At 41.2% G+C, this 17,375-nt stretch overlaps 6 protein-coding genes across 7 annotated transcripts; 3 read left to right on the top strand and 3 right to left on the bottom strand.

Moving 5' to 3' along the window:
• Window positions 1–39: 39 nt before the first annotated feature.
• Window positions 40–4,002, bottom strand: LOC108036969 (chromatin-remodeling complex ATPase chain Iswi). Its single transcript, XM_017113394.2, has 7 exons — window positions 3,912–4,002; window positions 3,657–3,805; window positions 3,382–3,593; window positions 3,065–3,319; window positions 888–3,003; window positions 659–819; window positions 40–596 (listed from the first exon to the last, which is right to left on the bottom strand). Exons 2-7 carry the CDS (start codon window positions 3,702–3,704, stop codon window positions 311–313), a joined length of 3,078 nt encoding a protein of 1,025 aa, XP_016968883.1. The 5' UTR covers window positions 3,705–3,805; window positions 3,912–4,002; the 3' UTR covers window positions 40–310.
• A 1,587-nt stretch (window positions 4,003–5,589) lies between these two features.
• On the top strand, window positions 5,590–6,125 carry LOC108036976 (uncharacterized bolA-like protein C8C9.11). The gene has a single exon (XM_017113402.2). The coding sequence runs from the start codon at window positions 5,648–5,650 to the stop codon at window positions 5,906–5,908; it is 261 nt and encodes an 86-aa protein (XP_016968891.1). The 5' UTR covers window positions 5,590–5,647; the 3' UTR covers window positions 5,909–6,125.
• A 119-nt stretch (window positions 6,126–6,244) lies between these two features.
• On the top strand, window positions 6,245–7,553 carry LOC108036973 (mevalonate kinase). Its single transcript, XM_017113400.2, has one exon. It carries the CDS (start codon window positions 6,291–6,293, stop codon window positions 7,461–7,463), a length of 1,173 nt encoding a protein of 390 aa, XP_016968889.1. The 5' UTR covers window positions 6,245–6,290; the 3' UTR covers window positions 7,464–7,553.
• On the bottom strand, window positions 7,474–8,135 carry LOC108036975 (transcription elongation factor SPT4). Its single transcript, XM_017113401.2, has 3 exons — window positions 7,973–8,135; window positions 7,749–7,911; window positions 7,474–7,680 (listed from the first exon to the last, which is right to left on the bottom strand). The coding sequence occupies exons 1-3, from the start codon at window positions 8,039–8,041 to the stop codon at window positions 7,562–7,564; spliced, it is 351 nt and encodes a 116-aa protein (XP_016968890.1). The 5' UTR covers window positions 8,042–8,135; the 3' UTR covers window positions 7,474–7,561.
• A 1,455-nt stretch (window positions 8,136–9,590) lies between these two features.
• LOC108036971 (muskelin) lies at window positions 9,591–13,372 on the top strand. The gene is made up of 10 exons (XM_017113397.2): window positions 9,591–9,970; window positions 10,065–10,277; window positions 10,337–10,679; window positions 10,886–11,024; window positions 11,079–11,680; window positions 11,734–11,952; window positions 12,006–12,325; window positions 12,377–12,533; window positions 12,594–12,723; window positions 12,780–13,372. The coding sequence occupies exons 1-10, from the start codon at window positions 9,768–9,770 to the stop codon at window positions 13,022–13,024; spliced, it is 2,571 nt and encodes an 856-aa protein (XP_016968886.2). The 5' UTR covers window positions 9,591–9,767; the 3' UTR covers window positions 13,025–13,372.
• A 108-nt stretch (window positions 13,373–13,480) lies between these two features.
• LOC108036972 (G protein alpha q subunit-like) lies at window positions 13,481–15,561 on the bottom strand. Of its 2 annotated transcripts, XM_017113398.2 has the most exons (8): window positions 15,323–15,561; window positions 15,076–15,260; window positions 14,871–15,025; window positions 14,505–14,633; window positions 14,188–14,317; window positions 13,972–14,125; window positions 13,767–13,862; window positions 13,481–13,571 (listed from the first exon to the last, which is right to left on the bottom strand). In XM_017113398.2, the coding sequence occupies exons 1-8, from the start codon at window positions 15,438–15,440 to the stop codon at window positions 13,492–13,494; spliced, it is 1,047 nt and encodes a 348-aa protein (XP_016968887.2). In that variant the 5' UTR covers window positions 15,441–15,561; the 3' UTR covers window positions 13,481–13,491. The 2 variants fall into 2 exon arrangements, with proteins under 2 accessions (XP_016968887.2, XP_016968888.2); XM_017113399.2 differs by lacking the exon at window positions 13,481–13,571 and having other exon boundaries at window positions 13,774–13,906.
• Window positions 15,562–17,375: the final 1,814 nt, after the last annotated feature.

Below are 17,375 nucleotides of genomic sequence, written 5' to 3'. Positions count from 1 at the left end.
GGGATCCCCCTTCGTAAACGTAAGTAAAATTAACATCGCTGTGTTCCAATATATAAATATAATGGTTAAAGACTTAGATCAAAGTACAATTACTTGGAATAGAATACAGCGGCACGCAATAATAATATAGTTGGATGTGTAGGCGGGTGTGTTTGAAAGATATTCTGAGGGTTGAGGGCCAATTGCTTCCGATGTGAATTATAAACTAAGTATCTATGTCGAGTGAAATATGTTTAAGTAATCGCTTGTCTTAACTATGTAACTGTCTAATGCTGAGTGCGGAGCCGAATCTCAAGAGCCTTTTATTTCTCTACTTCTTCTTCTTCTTCGAGTTGGAACTGGTGGCCACCACCTCACTCTTCCGTTTTTGATTGGCTTTCGGTTGCGGTGCGGGTGCTGGAGTATTAGAGCTGGCATTTCCACTGCCCGCGGATCCGCTGCCCTTGGGGGCCTTTTTCTTCTTCTCGGCGCGCTCCTTTTCCTCCAGTTCGATGTTCTCACGCTCGATAAGGGTGATCAATGTGTTGCAACGACGCTGTAGCTCCAGAGCTGTTCGAGATTTAATGAACCAGTCGAATCGGAACTGAGGCGAAGCTCTGTGGGAGAATTGTTGTTATAAATGCGACTACACTTTCTAATAATTAAAATATGCACTTACCTTATGGCCGCTCGCAGTTCCTCGTAGACATTCTCCTTGTCAAAGCCCAACTTGTGCAGCATGCAAACCAAAAAACGATCTTCGATTTCTGTGTAATTCTTGCCTTTATTATTTCCATATTGGAGTCGCAACTGATGGAAGGGAGCTCGATAGCGTGACATCTGTAAAGGGAAATAATAACTAATAAATGAAGAGAATGAACAAATTGTACGATTTCGTTTGATCCAACCTTTTGGTCCAAAGCCTTCTTAATTGATAGTCGTCGCTGAATCTTGCCCTCTCCACGCTCAATCTGTCCCATTATTCGCTCAATATCCTGCAACTCAGTGCAACGCTCCCAAAACACAGCATTGTACTCAATAACCTCCTCCGGTGTCTTGCCCTCCACGTCCTTTGCAATGTTGTCGATGTCATCCCGACCGTACTTTTCATTGGCCTTGATGAATTGGTTGAAGTCGCGCTTGGTCCAGGCAGTGAAGCCGTGTGAAAGCAGGTTTTCCTTCTCCTGGATCTCATCTTCACTGAGCGGCTCCGCTTCATCGATCTTGCGCTGCTCTTCCCGCTGGACCTTGGTGGCCTCCGATCCCAGTTCTGTGTTCTTGGGCACTTTATAGCCCACGGTCTTGCGGAAGTAATAGATCTCCTGGTCGAGCAGCTCAAAAAGGCGAGGCGGGAAGAACTGGAAGTCCTGGACAATGGGCTGTTTGGGTGGGCGAGGAGCCTTCGGTGCCTTAGGTTCGGAAACGCGGAGCGCCTCTCGGAAATAGGCATCTACGGCATAGTTGGCCTTGCGCTCCCGCTTTGGAGGTTCGATCCAGTTACCTAGGGCATTGAGTTTCTGTTTCTCGCGCCAGTCCTCGCCCTCGAATTGGTAGACTGAGGATGTTCCTGCCTCGCCGTTTGTGTCCATTGTGAAAGTGCGCAGCGAACTCTCGCCAAGACTGTCGAGTGTTGCTTTTTGTTCGGCCGTCTTAGCCTCACCGCGCTCCAGGATCACGTCAATGTCCTCATCTGTGATGTCGGTTTCTTTCGAACTGAAAACTTGGTTAGCTCCAAAACGGATAATGTTAAGCATTTCATCCTTGTTCAACTGATTAGACCGGTTGTCTACCAATCGACCACCCTGGATGACCATCTTGTCTAGGCGCAGCTTCACCTCGGCCCTCTCGACTATCTTTTCCTCCACGGTGCTTTCAGTGATCAGGCGGAAAACACGTACTTGCTTCTTTTGACCAATACGATGAGCTCGATCCATAGCCTGCAAGTCCATCTGGGGATTCCAGTCCGAGTCGTAGATAATGACCACATCAGCGGTAGCTAAGTTGATACCCAAGCCACCTGCTCGAGTCGACAACATGAAGAGGAACTTCGCGCTATTGTCCATATTAAACTCCTGGATCTGTCGGTTACGGTCCTCGTGTGGCGTCTGGCCATCCAGCCGACAGTAGTTGTAGTTGCGCCAGTGGCAGTAATCCTCCAGGATGTCCAACATCCTCGTCATTTGGGAGAATATCAGTACACGCGATCCCTGTTCCTGCAGCTTGGGCAGCAGCTTGTCCAGAATGGCCATCTTGCCGGAGTTGTACACCAAATGGGTGTCCGTGGTGTAAGGTGGTCCTGGTTCGGCGCCATCGAACAAATACGGGTGGTTTGTGCATTTGCGAAGCTGCATCAAGATGTTCTGTAGCCGCATCTTTTCCACCTTGCCGGCGCCATTAACCACATCTATGTCCTTGAGCAACACCTTCGTGTACCAGTCGCGTTGCATCTTGGACAGACCTACAAATATCTTCATCTCCTTTTTCGGCTTTAGACGCTTCTCCACCTCGGCCTTGAGACGACGCAGTAGGAAAGGCTTCAGCACGGCGTGCAAGCGCGTAATCAGAGCATCGTCACCCAGGCAAGTGTTCGTGTTGAACCACTCGTCGAAGTCCTCCGACGAGTTAAAAACATCGGGTAGCAGGAAATTGAGCAGGGCCCACAGCTCGTGGAGATTATTCTGCAGCGGAGTACCCGTGATAAGCAGGCGATTGGCGGTCTTGAACTCCCGTAGGATCTCCGAAAGTTTTGATTTCTCGTTCTTGATACGGTGGGCCTCGTCGATGACCAAATATCGCCAGTTGAACTTCTTAAAAACTGACTTTTCGCGGATGCACATTTCATAGGATGTCACGCAAACATCCCACTCTCCAGGCATGAGAACATCCCGAATGAAGGTGTTGCGAGTGTCCTGGTCGCCAATCAGGCAAACGGCCCTAAGCGAAGGACACCACTTTTTGAACTCATTCACCCAGTTCTGAAGCGTAGATTTGGGCACAATGACGATGTGGGGGCCAGCTTGGTTTCTGCAGGAATAGTTTAAAATTTAGAGATATTCTTAAAGGATTTATAGCTGTAGAAACGCACTTAAAATGCTTGAGGTAGCCCAGCAGGGAAATTGTCTGCAGAGTCTTGCCCAGACCCATTTCATCGGCCAGGATTCCGTTGATGCCATTCTCGTACAGCGAAATCATCCAGTTAAGACCGCGGATCTGATAATCACGCATTTCACCGCCTTTAATGTAGGTGGGTGATGCATCGAAGCGGAAGATCTCCTTGGTGGCCGAGTCCTCCGCAAGTAGCTCCTCATCTTCCTCCTGTTCCGTTTTTCGGTGCCTATGACTGGTTTTAAAAAAAGGGGAGAAATTAATACAAGAAATGGGTTTTGGAGCTGCACTACTCACTCGGCTATGTCCTTTTCCTTGTCCTTGATCTTCTTGGGTCTTCCCTTGGGCTTTGTGGGACTCTTCGCGCTGTTGGTCATGAAATGGGTGAAGATTTCCGTCTGCTTCAGTAGGAAATCGAAGCGCCTGCTGCGATCCGCCTCGATTTTGTTGTCGAACTCGGCCTCCTTTTCGCCGGATGAACTGGTGGCTGCATCTGAAGTGGTCTCATTCTGCAAGGGATGGGTGGCTATGTATAGACTTCTGTGTGGCAGTCTCACCCTAGTTTCACTTACTGAGTTCTCCTCGGTTGCCTCCACCGCGGCGGTTTCTGTTTTGGACATATTAGCAATGCCGGCGTCTGTCTTTCAAGAAGAATTCAGTTTTTCCACAATTTTACCTTCGGCAATATGGCGTGATGCTTTTTTGTCTCCTTCAATTTGCACTGAAAATCGTATGTCCAAATTGTTAGTAACGCATTCAACACAAGGATGTTGTACAATTAACACAAAACAAATCGAGTTTCGCTAAAACAAATAGTAAATAATTACATGCGATTTTTTTTATAATGAATGGTGGGAAAACTGCGCGTGCTATCGCAAAACGTACGATGAATGAGCGAAGTTGGCTGCAGCAAAAAAGGTGGCGGCAAAATAGCGATGAACTATCGATAGTATGTCTGGCAATGCTAGTTCCCTTTACTTTGAGTGGCAGCACTGACTGTATGTGTTTTTTCTGTTTCTCGTTATTTTTAATGGAAAACTGCTTATTTTACTACCAACTACTTTTCTTTTGGTTAGTAGCCTTTAAATGGTAAGCAACTTTTAAATAAGGAACGAACTCAAAAATCGTTAAGAAAATGCTGACGACCAGCATCTGACAATTTATAAAAATAACTTAACTTTGGTATTGAGAAAAATCCCCGAAAAGTATTTGAAATATAAATATGTACATATAAAATATATAAAAAAGCCTGCAATTTTAGGATATTTGATCTAAAATCACTATTGAAGAATTAATTATAGGATAGCAATAAAATTGAAAAAAAACAACATTTTGGTGTATTTCCGCTGACAAAAAGTTAATTTCGGCGCATTCTATTTTATAATATTATAATGGACTGAAATTAATAGAACAACGGACTAAACATTTGGTCTACACACTTAAATAGTTTTGGTATTCCTCTTGAATAAAGAAAGAAAATGCAATAGTTTATTACAACAGATTCCTAAAAATGTTTGACCCAAAAATATGTTTTTTTTTGGTAATATGAACCACTTAAAAAACTTAAAATAAAAACTGAAGGCAATAAAACGTGAATTACTATTATTTTGGGAAATTCTTTTTTCTGAGTGTATGATAATCATGTTAGAGTAAATAGAAAAATAGATATTAAAATTGATACCTTAGAAGTTGTGAATTTATCAGCTATACAAATCCGGTAATATCGACTTCGGGAGTCCTGTTATGGAAACCTAAACATATTGTAAAATATCCCAATATAAATACAAATATCAAAAGCTCATCGTCCCTTTTAATCTTTAAATATATTTTTATATGGCTGCTTAAATGGATTTACAGTTAATTGGCCGAAGAAGTAGAATCAGAAGCAAGAACAGAAGCAACAACAGACGTAACAACAGAGGCAACAGCAGAAGAAGCAGCAACAGCAGCAGCCGTCGTCCGTGTTGCAGCCGCTCTACAGCCACGCCCGCCGAAGGAGGAGCGAAGTCGCAGGCCCCAGTTTCCGGTTCCGGTGTCCTTGTGGCCGGGCCCACTGATAACATCACGGCAACAACAGCAGAAGTAACAGAATAAGCAACAGAAGAAGCACATAATTATTAGTAATAAAAAAAATGAAAATAAATAAAATAAATTTAAATTATAGTGTTTTCTATTTTCTTTGTATTGTGGCAGACATGTGTTTTCAAAGTGGTTGAAAATATCTTTTAAAAGCTCCTTCCCGCAAAAAAAGATTTTTTAATTTTAGCTGCTTATTAACAGAACCAGCTGATTGTACCAGCTACGGCCGTAGCACGCTTAATAATGATTAACTCTCAAAAATGCTGACACACTGAAAAGATTAAAGTTTATCCGCTTGCGAACTCGTTTTTTGATTTGTTTACTGGGCTTAAAATCAAAAAATAAACGATTAACATTGAAAATTACAATAGTGTGATCGGAAAATACCAACTACCGGCTTGCAAGCAACAATAATTTAGCCAAAATCCCAAACGGCCACACTGTCAATACTAAGCACCTCGTTTTGTTTAAAAAAAAATCAAAAATGAGTAAATACGACTCAAAGTACCTGGAAGACAAGCTTAAAAAGGAATTGCAGACGGAGTACGTGAGTGTAACGGACGAATCGGACGGGTGTGGCGGCAAATTCAGCGCAATCATTGTGACACCGGCCTTCAACGGCAAAACCCTGTTGCAAAAACATAGATTAGTCAACTCCACACTGGCAGAAGAACTCAAAGAAATCCATGCATTCTCCCAGAAATCGTACACGCCCGAAGAGTGGGAGAAAGTGAAAGCCCAATAGTAATACCAAAATCGACAACAACAAAAAGACCATCATATACATACAACAACAATCACAGTCCGCAATAACCTGTTGTTCGTTTGTTGGTAGTTGCGCTTTAGCGTGTGACGATCTGATCGAAGAAACGAAAACCCGAAAAAACGCCAGTCGAACAAAGAAAGTGAAAGGGAAAGCACAGGAATCGGCACGCTGATATTGGAGTTACCAAATAAACAACGCAAATGATCCGCTAAATGCATACGTTACATAAAAAACACCCATAAAAGTTTAAGTACTCACGAGAGGGCAAAGGCATTAGCATAACACTTTTGAAAATAGCTGATAAACCGATAAAGCTATACCTTTACAATACAGAACACAACAGAGATCACCGCGAACAACGATGATTAAGTTCCAGGTCCATTCTCCGGGCAAGGTAATCCTCCATGGGGAGCACGCAGTGGTATACCATCGTCCTGCCCTTGCCGCCGTTGTGGGATTGGGCACCACTTTGAGATTCCGCCAGTTGGAGACCAGCCAGGTGGCTAGTTTTCAACTGGATGCACTCAATTGCACCCTGGAAATACAGTTGCCGGAGTTCAATGACTTTCTGGCTGACTTCAGGAGCAAGTATCCTTCAGACAGCACAGCCAAACTGCTGGAGGCAGTCCGTGCCGAGGTATCTAAGCAGCTGGAACGATCTGGAGGCAGTGCACCCAAGCAGCACACTCAGCGGGCCTTTGTCTCCATCTACTATCTACTGGCAGGCGCTTTACTCTCCTCGCCCGGCAGTCCGAAAATGACACTGCAAACCGGTTTCCAGGTGAAGGTAGACAGCCAGTTGAACGTCGGCGCCGGTTTGGGAAGTTCCGCCTCTTTTGGTGCCGCTTTAGCCACGAGTTTTCTTATTTTGGCCGGGCACTTTGATAGAGACAGCTACTTGAAGGAGGAAAACCAGGCTTTGATCTCCAACTGGGCCTTCGAATCGGAGCGGGTTAATCATGGCACTCCTTCAGGTCTGGACAACACAGTGTGCACTTATGGAGGAATGCTGCGGTATGTCAAGGGTCAGGGCTTCCAGTCGCTGCACATTCAGAAGCCACTAAACATCCTGCTGGTGGACAGTCGTGTGAGTCGCAGCACCGCAGACATTGTGGCCAAGGTGCGACATCTAGGAGAGGCTTTCCCGCAGCTCATAGAGGCCATTTGGCAGGCCTGCGAAGAGCTGGTCACCGCCGCCGTTCCACTTTACGAGAGCTTTGGCAATGCCCAGGACGATAGCGCCAAGTTCGAAAAGCTGGAGCGCCTTTTCCAAATCAACAACGACCTGCTTAAGGCCATAGGAGTGTCGCATCCCAAACTAGAACAGATATTCACCATCGCCTTCAAGCGGGGCTTCTTCTCGAAGCTGACGGGGGCCGGTGCCGGTGGATATGTGATTGTCCTGCTGCCGGAGAACTACGAGTGCAACGAGGTCTACTGGAAGCTCAAGGAGGAGCTCGAATCGGCGGGCTTTGGTGTTCATGTGACGACTGCTGGAGGAGAGGGGTTGCGCGTTAGCTCGCTGGATGACTGATGCGGCCTCATTTTGTATTGCTATTGTATGTATTTGTGGTTTTGTTATAACTTAAAAATAAAGATTTACACATGTATTTTGTACGGCAAACCGGTGGCTTATCGCTGGCTTCTATCTCTGGTTTTGTAGACAATACCACGGTTTTTCATGTCCCGTAAAGTGGACTGTGGCAGAGTTCCGGATACGGAGATGGCGTAGATGCCACGGGTGAAGCGGGCTATACGAAATTTAAAACAACTATAGCAAAGGGCCATATAAAATCCTACATATGTATGAAGACTTTACCTAATCGCTGCCATTTGGCCACCCAGGAGTCGGTGGGGGTGGTCAACGCAATGATGCCGTCAAAATTGTTGCTCGTATGATCGTACACATTGTCCTTGTTGTTCTTCATCCGCAGGAACTCCTCGCAGTTTTCGCAGCCATCAGTCTCAAATTGATCAAAACTCTAGAGGTGGAAAAAGTTTCCCGATTAATAAGGGCAGGATAACCGGACAGACACAACTTACTTTTACCAGGGAGCAAACGAGACAGGCGCGCAGTCCTCGCAAATCCTTGGGTATCGCCTCAAAGGCCATGGCTATTTATTAATTAATTATTTTAAGACTACAAAATTCAGAGCAAAGCCAAGCCACGACACAGAAATAAGAGAGACCTTATTGTGGCTATTTTTTTTCCCGAAAAGTTATCGATTACTATCGGTTGCAGCCAACAAAATGGTCAGAAGCGAATTTAATAGTCAGACTAATCGTTATTTTAAATTATAGAGAAAAATATACGTATGTTTTACAGAACAAATTTCTTTATAATTCAGATAAAATTTGTAAATTCCCATTTACAGTTTAAGCAAAATCAATCATCTTTATCCGTGGCTTATTCCTCTTGTTCTTGGAATAATCCTCGACCACTTCCAAGAAGATTAAAACCACACCTAAGTGTTTCCACGGCTTGGTACCTGAAAAATTGAATGCAATTTTGTAATCTTGAAGAGGAAGAGCAGGCAAAGACACATCATCCAAATGAAAGTCGCGTGCAAATAAGTGGCCCTGTAAAATTAAGTTAATTGTAGTTATTATAAAGGTTTCACCTAAACTAAAACTTACCGTGTATGGGCAACTGTGATTAACATTAGTCAAGGTTTGAAAATGGTTAAAAGCATAATTTTCCAAAAAATGTTGATGTGTTTTTTTCTTTAAAAGTTGGCATATATCAAGGTTTATTTTGAGAGCAAACGGCTTATAAAGATATGAAGAATCCTTGTAGAAAACGTCCACCGTCATCTAAAACTCTCATAAACGATTAAAATACAGAAAATATTGCGTATATTTACTTTAATATCCGTTAAAATGTCTTTTATGTCACAGTCCATGTTTAAAACAGATCTAGTCCAGCTTATTGGTTTCAAAACACACGAAACATTGCTAAAATAGTCCTCATTAGCTGAACATTCACTTTTCTTGAGTTTGTAAAACGCTTCCTTGGAGAAGGACTAAAACAAACGAAACGTTAAACCTGTACAAGTTTCGGAACAAGTGGGTAATCAAACATACAATTGTGTGTGCTAGGCATAAAAAAACGCCGAAATATACACGCGCAACATCAATACACTTTCCCATCTTCCCTGCAAATGAAAATGAATCTTCCTAATCGATTCAGAATAGGTACTAAATACTTTTTAATGACTATATTTTTTATTAAAAGTCGCAATTTTACGCGTGATCAATTTTGAAAACAATAACCGATAGCTAACGATTGGCAGATATCGAAGACAATCAGACAATGGCGTACGCGGTAGGCTTTTTACCTACCCCTTTCTGAAGAAACGATAATTATTTTTCACCATATAACGACCAAGCAATCTGAATATAAAAAACATGAACATAAATTATTTATTTAATACATTTAAATCTTTTATTTCTAAAGTAAATTTCCATTTTTGTATTTCATTTAATTGTAATATGTTTGTGCTTAAACTTTTTTAGTAAATTGGGTATTTATTTTGTCATATGCTCGAAAGTAAATTAAAACTAAGGATCCCAAGCTTAGAATAAATTCTTTAATGGATTAAAATAAAATGTCATTCCTCCATGGTTTAAGGCCCTTGAAATCCCTTTGAAGTATTTTACTTTTACGCCCCTGACAATCAGCTGTTACGCGGTTGTTGCGGGTGTGGAAATAGGAGAGCACCGAAAAGGCGGATAAATAGAAAAAGTAACAACCGCAATTAGTTTGCTCTTTGGCCGGCACTCACTCTCTCTCAAACCGAAAGGATCATTGGAACATAGCCCCGCACATCCATCAACTATGTCCTCCTCCTCGACATCCAGTCCCACGGACAACAGCTCGCATGGATCGGTGGCGCCGTCCTCGTTTGGTGGCGCCTTAAATCCGGCATCCGGGACGAATACCAGCACCCAAAGCAACGCCCAAAAGCCATTTTCCCTCTCCGAGCGCCTGAACTTTGAGATCTACCGTTACTCCAGCTACTCGCCGAACTATCTGCCCGAGTAAGTTGGGCCAAACAAAGAAAAAAATGGATGCCCGGGATTTCGTAATTCTGAAATGCGCTTCCCTATAAATTCCAATCCATTTGATTTGCAGAAACGTCCTCGTAGACTGCCCCAACGATCAAACTTCCAGGTGGTCCGCCTACACCAACAGTCCACCGCAATTTCTTACCTTGAAGCTTCGCCGTCCCGCCATTGTGAAAAAAATCAAGTTTGGCAAGTTCGAGAAGTCGCATGTGTGCAATATCAAGAAATTCCGCGTTTACGGAGGCTTGGAGGACGAGCACATGGTCTTGTTGCTTGAAGGGTAGGCTAATCCTTATCTCTAGAGAGCATAATCCTGATAAAGTTCGTGTATTCCTCTAGCGGCCTGAAAAACGACAACGTACCGGAAGTATTCAACCTGCGCTGTCTGACTGAAGACGGCTCGGAGAATCTGCCAATACTGTACCTCAAGATCGTGCCCTTGCTCTCTTGGGGCCCGTCCTTCAACTTCAGCATTTGGTACGTCGAGCTCCACGGACAGGACGACCCGATGTACACCAGTGCCCGCATGAAGAACTACAACTCGCTGCGCGAGGTGGAGATAATTAAGTTGTGCCTGAAGCACTTTCGTCAGCAGGGCTACATGAGCGCCTTTGGGGCGCTCCAGGAGCAGACGCATGTGCAACTGGAGCATCCTTTAATCAGCGAACTGCATAAGTGCCTGGTAAGCAGATAATCTTGAGTGGAAATCCCTGGCCTCTAGATAAAAGAAATGTGATTTTCGATCTCAGAATGTTTATAGAGTCTTTATCAGCCAATTACTATTTTTAACATTTTTTAGAATTTATATATAGCTTACATATTAAGAATTTAATACACACATTATATTCGGTTTAAAATATATGTTTGCTGTGCATATATCCTTAATAGGTTTTACAGGGCGACTTTGAGAAGGCTGAGCGATTTATAGTCGAGTGCATTGACGAGGGTCTGATGGATGAGTATCTCTACAAGCAAGACTACAAGCACAGCTGGCATATGAAGCTCACTGAAAGCGACGTGAAGCCTGGTTAGTATTCCGTTCTCCAAATAGATATTATAATACAGACTTCGACTCTATCAGGCAATCGCGGAGGTCATCAGTTAGTGGTGGATGCCAAAAAGCGACTGATTTATCTCTACGGCGGCTGGGATGGCTACCAGGATCTGAGTGACCTTTGGGTATTTAACATCGATGATAATCAGTGGTCACTGCTATGCGAGAGGTCAGAGCTTTCCAATGGACCCACACCGCGATCCTGCCACAAAATGGTCTTTGATCCAATTAGCGAAAATGTATTTATGCTTGGTCGCTACCTAGACAACTCAATACGAACTTCGGACTATATTAAGAGTGACTTTTACCTGTATGATACTAGAGCTGGCAACTGGATGCAGATCTGCGATGACACTAGCCAAGTGGGTGGGCCCCAGCTGGTTTACGATCACCAGATGTGCATGGATGCCGATAAGCGTACCATTTACGTATTTGGGGGCAAAATACTGACGCCTCGCAGTGTCAATGCCACGGGAGCGATAGAGCCGGAGTATTCGGGGTTGTTTTCCTATCACATAGCAACGAATACCTGGGCACAAATTCTTGTGGATTGTCATCACGTTAGCGCATCGATGGCAGATGTGATGTCCATTAAGTCCAGGATCACACATTGCATGGTTTTTCACAATGTAGGTTTGATTCACTTTACAAAGTTTCACAATTCATTTAGTTCTTATATTAGAAACATCGAAAACTGTACATATACGGCGGACAACGAGGCAAGGAAGATCTGGACGAGTTCCTCAGCTACGACGTAGACACCCAGGCAATATCCGTGCTTAACAAGGAGCACCCTCATCATGGAACCACCGCTGGCAACGAAGCCAAATTTGAACCCTCATCAGGGTATACTCTGCGCGCCACGATCGATTGTGAACGCGATGAGATTTATATATTTTCTGTATGCCTAAAAGACACAATCACAGAATCCTTAACTAATTCATATCATTCTAGAGCTTGAGTAAGGTTAAGGATCGTCGTGATATACAGCACGTTGATGCATCGAACTCGTTTTGGGTATATTCCCTGCGAAATCACAAGTGGTCTAGAATATATTACTGCCGCCACAGTGGCCAGGATGCGAACTCCATCAGCAGAATGAACATCTTGGGTGCCAGCAAAGGGGATGGAGCCCTAGAGCCCTGTCCACGCTATGCCCACCAATTGGTGTACGATGATCTGGCCAATACTCATTATTTGTTTGGCGGAAATCCTGGAATCTGCCAGCAACAGCAATTAAGGCTTGATGATTTTTGGCTACTGCGCTTGGAAAAGTAAATATCCGTATTAATTAACAAACATATACAAATTAAATCTTATTATAGACCAAAACGAGAGGAGATCCTTAAGCACTGTCGGTTTTTGGTGCGCAAGCTGCGCTATGAGGAGATGACGCGCCAGGATCCCTTGAAGGCAATGCAGTATTTGCGTCATCATATAGCCGCTGTGATTGATCATAGCGACGTGGAGCAGTTAAATAATGTAAGACTTATATTTCTTACAGCGTGCTATATATGTAATGTCCTTTTAAACTAATTTTAGTTCCACAAACTGGCTTCTTTGCTATTTAAAAACCATGATGGTAGCCTTGAAAGAGAGTGTACCACACCAGCACTGTGTGCTGATGGTGAAGATCTTGAAACAGATCCCGATGTTTCGGCCAAAATAAGAGGTTTAATTTTTACATAATTTTTTTTTGGCATGAGCACTGAGCTTTTATATTTGCAGATGAAGTGGCTGATGGCCCCGCCACTGAGAACATTTCGCTGGAGTCGAACGAAAGCCTGATCTCGTCCGGCATCTCGGAGACCGCCTCCAGTCCCAGTTCCTCGTCGTGCACCAAAAGAGCGCGCACGGAGTGCACACCCGAGCTGAAGAATAAACGAGCTTTTTTGTTTAACAAACTGGTGCAACTGATGCCACCAAGTATGGTCCAACCTGAACGCAACCTCAGCGACTTCGTGGTCATGTAAATGCCCAAGTGCCAAAACGATTTGATAGAACCCCCAATCCCCAAGATTAACTAATTAAGTTTGTAAGAGTTTCGTTTTAACTGTTGATCAATGTGATGTTTAGTTCGCTTGTTCGCCAATACTAGATTATACGGCCAATGCAAAGCATGACAAAAATATGAATTCATTGTGATAGTTAATTTGTACTGAATCCCCAGCTTCAGGCAGGGCGATTTTTGAAGTTATTGCGCTAAGACAAATAAGAACAGTTTGTGAAACGTGTTAATTTTAATCGAGTGTATATGTAAATCTTAAGTTTGAAATAAATAACAGTTTTGTAACGTCCAAACATGGAAAATTTAATTTAAATTATATAATTTGCTCATTAAAACTAAGGGGAATAAAGGTTTTTAACTAATTATTAAAAAAACTATATTGTAATCAATTATTTATTTGCAATGCAATTTATCTAATCGTTTGCTGGATTATTATAAATTGAATGCATCAAGGTGTGCTTTCACAATTGTGTCCTTCACAGCCGCAAACACAAATCTAATATTATCTGTACCTAAAAATAAAAAAAAGGATTTTTAAGAGCGATAATAAAATTCTTATATTGTGATTATATTTAAATGTCCATTTGTCATGAAATGACCGTGGCAAATTAAATTGTCAGAGTGATTTTAGCATTGCATTTATCTTTAACTTTTTGAAAAGTAAAATCACTAGAACCTATATACTTCCTGACCAGAACTACACTTACTCGTAGCACATGTAAAGTGAGAATATATTTTGCGGTCATCTGGTACATACATTTTCAGTATGAAATCTTGGGCCTTTTTTACATCTTTCTTCGGACCTGGTCGATGCAAGAAAAAATAAAAAATTACAAATAGCATGACTCTACAGGAAATATTAATGTACTACTAATCTACAGATGAGCTGGAATGCAAAACGGAAACACTTACCATTGTATTCAGGAAAATAGTCTACCAAATCCCTGGTCATTATTTTCTCTGCGAACAAGTCTGTCTTATTCAGAAATAGGATATGCGAAACATTTTGAAACCAAGGGGATAAAGTTATCGATTGAAATAAAGCATTAGATTCCTTCATTCTATTCTGAAATTAATACGTTTGATTATTTATTGGACAGCATTTGAGAAAAAGGCTTGTAGCCTTACATCACTTTCAGCTTCAGCAAGCGATTGATCGAATTCCGATAGAGCTGCTAGGAACATTATTGATGTCACGTTCTCAAAACAATGAATCCACTTTGCTCTCTCGGATCGCTGCCCTGCGACGTCAACCATTCTGATTGTTGAAGAAACAGATAACATTATTAGAAAGTTTTAATAAATTTCTGTCGATGCCAAACATAAAAACGTTAGTTGCTTAAAGCGCAAGCCGCAAATAATATTAGTAACTATAAGCAATATAATTCTACTAGCTGCATTTTTAGCCTCTTCAGTTATTTGTCAATTATATTTTGAATAGATACCTTATCTTTAAGCCTTTCAAATCGAATTGATACTCAACAATGCCTTGCGTCGGCACTCGAACACGAAGAATATCTTGCTCGGTTGGCAAGTATCTATCCTTTTCAATTCGAGCTAAGTCGCTCAAGAAGCTAAATTAGAATAAAAAAGTTACTTTTAATCAAATAACTATAATATAGCTATAATTATCCCTTTTGTCGGCATACAAACTCTAAAAATGGTTGAGCCACACGATCGAGAGCCTTCAAATAACTATACATAAGTTAATTTAGTAATTTAGTTTAAATTTTTTAAATTTATGTCAGTTTCAGCCTCAATAGTTGGTTTTGGGTGCTCATTTTACCTCGAAATTAAATCGGATAACTCACTATTCGGCGGAATCAGTCAGCTGATATTCATTTCGACGATCGTAACACTTCCGGATGCCTGCATCGCCCCAAAGCGTTCTAATGGCACTCACGTAAGGATCCTTAAACGTTTCCACCGTGTCGTATGCGATGCTCAACACAAGATCGGCAAGTTCCTGTTGGTTGTTCGATTAATAGTGCATAAGTAAAGCCAATGATCACTTACTTTATGTTCTTTTTGACCATAAGAAATATCCAGCTTGGCCATGGCTTTGATCATTGACTGCATGGACATGAAGATGTTTTGGAAAACCAGTTTTATGTACCCACGCTTTTCCAGGGTTGTGAAGCCCCCGTCGTGGATGATGCGCATCTGCTTGATGAATGTTGACTTCCCGGACTCGCCCGTGCCTGTTAATATAAATTTGAATAATATATAGCTGCTATAAACTAGTGTTTTATGTTCCACTTACCCAGCACCAACAGTTTACGCTCGCTGAGCGCACTTTTCCTGTCCTTCCGCAACTGCCTGTCGATTAGCTTACTGATCTCCTTTTGTTCCCTCTCCTCGGCCGATAAACAACAGGACATGGTTACTAGATTTATGGAACCGCCGTCCCTTGTAGAAATCTATCCTGATTGCTCGGCCTTTAGATCTCGTCCATCAGTTATGAACCCGATTCACTTTCTTTTGATTTAGCCAATAACGGGTCCTTAACTAGATGTTGATGATTTGAAGGGATCTATTAGATATGTATTACCACATGCTATATTTGGGTCAAGAAGATTAACATTTTTATTTTTACCTATAATAAAGAAATTGCTACTAAAATAGGCAATCCTCTATCAGATAGTGTTATATTATAAGGCAAAACACTAAAAACGAAAATAACTTGATTGTAGCAGCAAACTTTTTTAATAAAATATGAAATTATCTGTGATATATGAATTTATGTATGTATGTATGTACACTAGGGCGGTCCATATACAGTCTTATACTATTCGCATTCCTAATGCGTATTAGAGATTCAGGGAATCCTCGTTGAATTCAAAGTTTATTACTCATACGGACAGTTGCCTTTGATCAAAAAATGTATTCTTTCTGCCATCGCTCCTCGAATGAGAAATTTAAACGGAATCTTTTAGACCATTGGGCACCGCCTAAAACTTTAAATAAAACATTAAGGTTTTCGAATATATTGCACACCAAAAACTAACACATTAAACGTAAAGAATAACGTAACCCTAATTAACATTTATTTTTTAAACATATGGCCACATATTTTTCCGGTTATAATTTTATAATGAACTAAGCTACTCATTTTTTATTGTATATATCTATATTTAACGCATTGGGCTCCGCCCTTCCGTACATATACTCCGTCATTTTAAGATTTTTTATTTAACCTATTCAAGTACTCACTAAAGAAATAGCTGCTATAAGAGAAGTTTGTAAAGATCGTGTCCTCTTCTATAAACTCATTTCAGAAGTGCGTATGCTATTCTCGCATCGAGATTTAAATAAATTTTCTTTTTTTGTAAACAAGTAGATTTGCGGCTTGTGAGCTTCTTGATTTTTTTAACGATTCACATATACTCCGGGATATCGCTTTGACAGGTTTGCATATGTATGTAGCTCTAAAGAGTAAAGGTTTCGTCAATTTGTACAAAACTAGCAGATAGAATTAAATTAACTTTTATATGAATTTAAAAAAAAATGTTGGCGGTCCGAACCAGTGTGCACTGGGTAAAACGAAATAATTAAAGTGACTCACGTTCTTACACAATCTCTATTTTTTTTATTTTAGCATTAACATGTATTCATTTAGCACAGAGCTATTTGATTTGCTTTAGGGCTTTTGTGTGTTTTATTTTATTTTTTTTGCACATTTAGATCCAGCGATCAATTTACATTTTGCAACTTTTGCTTTTTTTCTTTGTTTTATCTCTTTTTCAAACCTTTTTCAGAATAATCGCGTGCTATAAAGCAAGCTCAAATGTACGCCCGTAGTGTTCTGAGAATTTTCGAAAACTGTTCGACAGTTTGCTTTATCCCAATTGCGCTGAGCTGAACTAATCTTACTGAGCGGAAATCACTTTCCTGTTTTTAAGAGAACATATAAATTAAGGGACAATTTGAAGTAATCGACTTAACTAATCTATCGATATTTTCATTTTTGCACATTTGTTTTGAAAATCCATTTTGAAAAAAACTATGGTTAATCGAAGCGTTCTTGGACTGGAGAAGGGAAATACAAACATAAATAAAACCAGTAACCCTTTTCTACAACTAGTCTTCCAAATTACACAGTTTGAATAATTCACTTTTAATACATTTTAAGTTTTGTCCCTTTTCCTTTGCAGACTCGTTGCAGGCAGTGAATTTTTAGGTGAATCGCTGATAGCAGAGTCTGTAGTGCGAGTTACTCCGCTTTGCATAGTTTGAAAGATATTCAAAAATTTTTTTAATATAAATTTTATTATTAAAACAAATAATGATTGAACAAAATTATATTTTAAGTTGTC

The sequence above is a fragment of the Drosophila rhopaloa genome, unplaced genomic scaffold (assembly GCF_018152115.1).
Source record: "Drosophila rhopaloa isolate 14029-0021.01 unplaced genomic scaffold, ASM1815211v1 contig_115, whole genome shotgun sequence".
NCBI lineage: Eukaryota > Metazoa > Arthropoda > Insecta > Diptera > Drosophilidae > Drosophila > Drosophila rhopaloa.
This window is presented reverse-complemented; position numbering and strand designations above follow the sequence as displayed.

Bases quoted from the DNA above. Each gene is read 5' to 3' on its own strand.
- LOC108036971 (XM_017113397.2), top strand. From the start codon at position 9,768: ATGTCCTCCTCCTCGACATCCAGTCCCACGGACAACAGCTCGCATGGA. The intron at 12,534-12,593 runs GTAAGACTTATA...AACTAATTTTAG, and splicing joins ACGTGGAGCAGTTAAATAAT to TTCCACAAACTGGCTTCTTT. The intron at 12,724-12,779 runs GTTTAATTTTTA...TTATATTTGCAG, and splicing joins TGTTTCGGCCAAAATAAGAG to ATGAAGTGGCTGATGGCCCC.
- LOC108036973 (XM_017113400.2), top strand. From the start codon at position 6,291: ATGATTAAGTTCCAGGTCCATTCTCCGGGCAAGGTAATCCTCCATGGG.
- LOC108036976 (XM_017113402.2), top strand. From the start codon at position 5,648: ATGAGTAAATACGACTCAAAGTACCTGGAAGACAAGCTTAAAAAGGAA.
- LOC108036972 (XM_017113398.2), bottom strand. From the start codon at position 15,440: ATGTCCTGTTGTTTATCGGCCGAGGAGAGGGAACAAAAGGAGATCAGT. The intron at 15,261-15,322 runs GTAAGTGGAACA...TTATATTAACAG, and splicing joins GCGTAAACTGTTGGTGCTGG to GCACGGGCGAGTCCGGGAAG. The intron at 13,572-13,766 runs GTAAGTGTAGTT...TTTTATTTTTAG, and splicing joins TCACTTTACATGTGCTACGA to GTACAGATAATATTAGATTT.
- LOC108036969 (XM_017113394.2), bottom strand. From the start codon at position 3,704: ATGTCCAAAACAGAAACCGCCGCGGTGGAGGCAACCGAGGAGAACTCA. The intron at 3,594-3,656 runs GTAAGTGAAACT...CATCCCTTGCAG, and splicing joins AGGCAACCGAGGAGAACTCA to AATGAGACCACTTCAGATGC. The intron at 597-658 runs GTAAGTGCATAT...ATTCTCCCACAG, and splicing joins GAACTGCGAGCGGCCATAAG to AGCTTCGCCTCAGTTCCGAT.
- LOC108036975 (XM_017113401.2), bottom strand. From the start codon at position 8,041: ATGGCCTTTGAGGCGATACCCAAGGATTTGCGAGGACTGCGCGCCTGT. The intron at 7,912-7,972 runs GTAAGTTGTGTC...TTCCACCTCTAG, and splicing joins TCGTTTGCTCCCTGGTAAAA to AGTTTTGATCAATTTGAGAC. The intron at 7,681-7,748 runs GTAAAGTCTTCA...AATTTCGTATAG, and splicing joins GGCCAAATGGCAGCGATTAG to CCCGCTTCACCCGTGGCATC.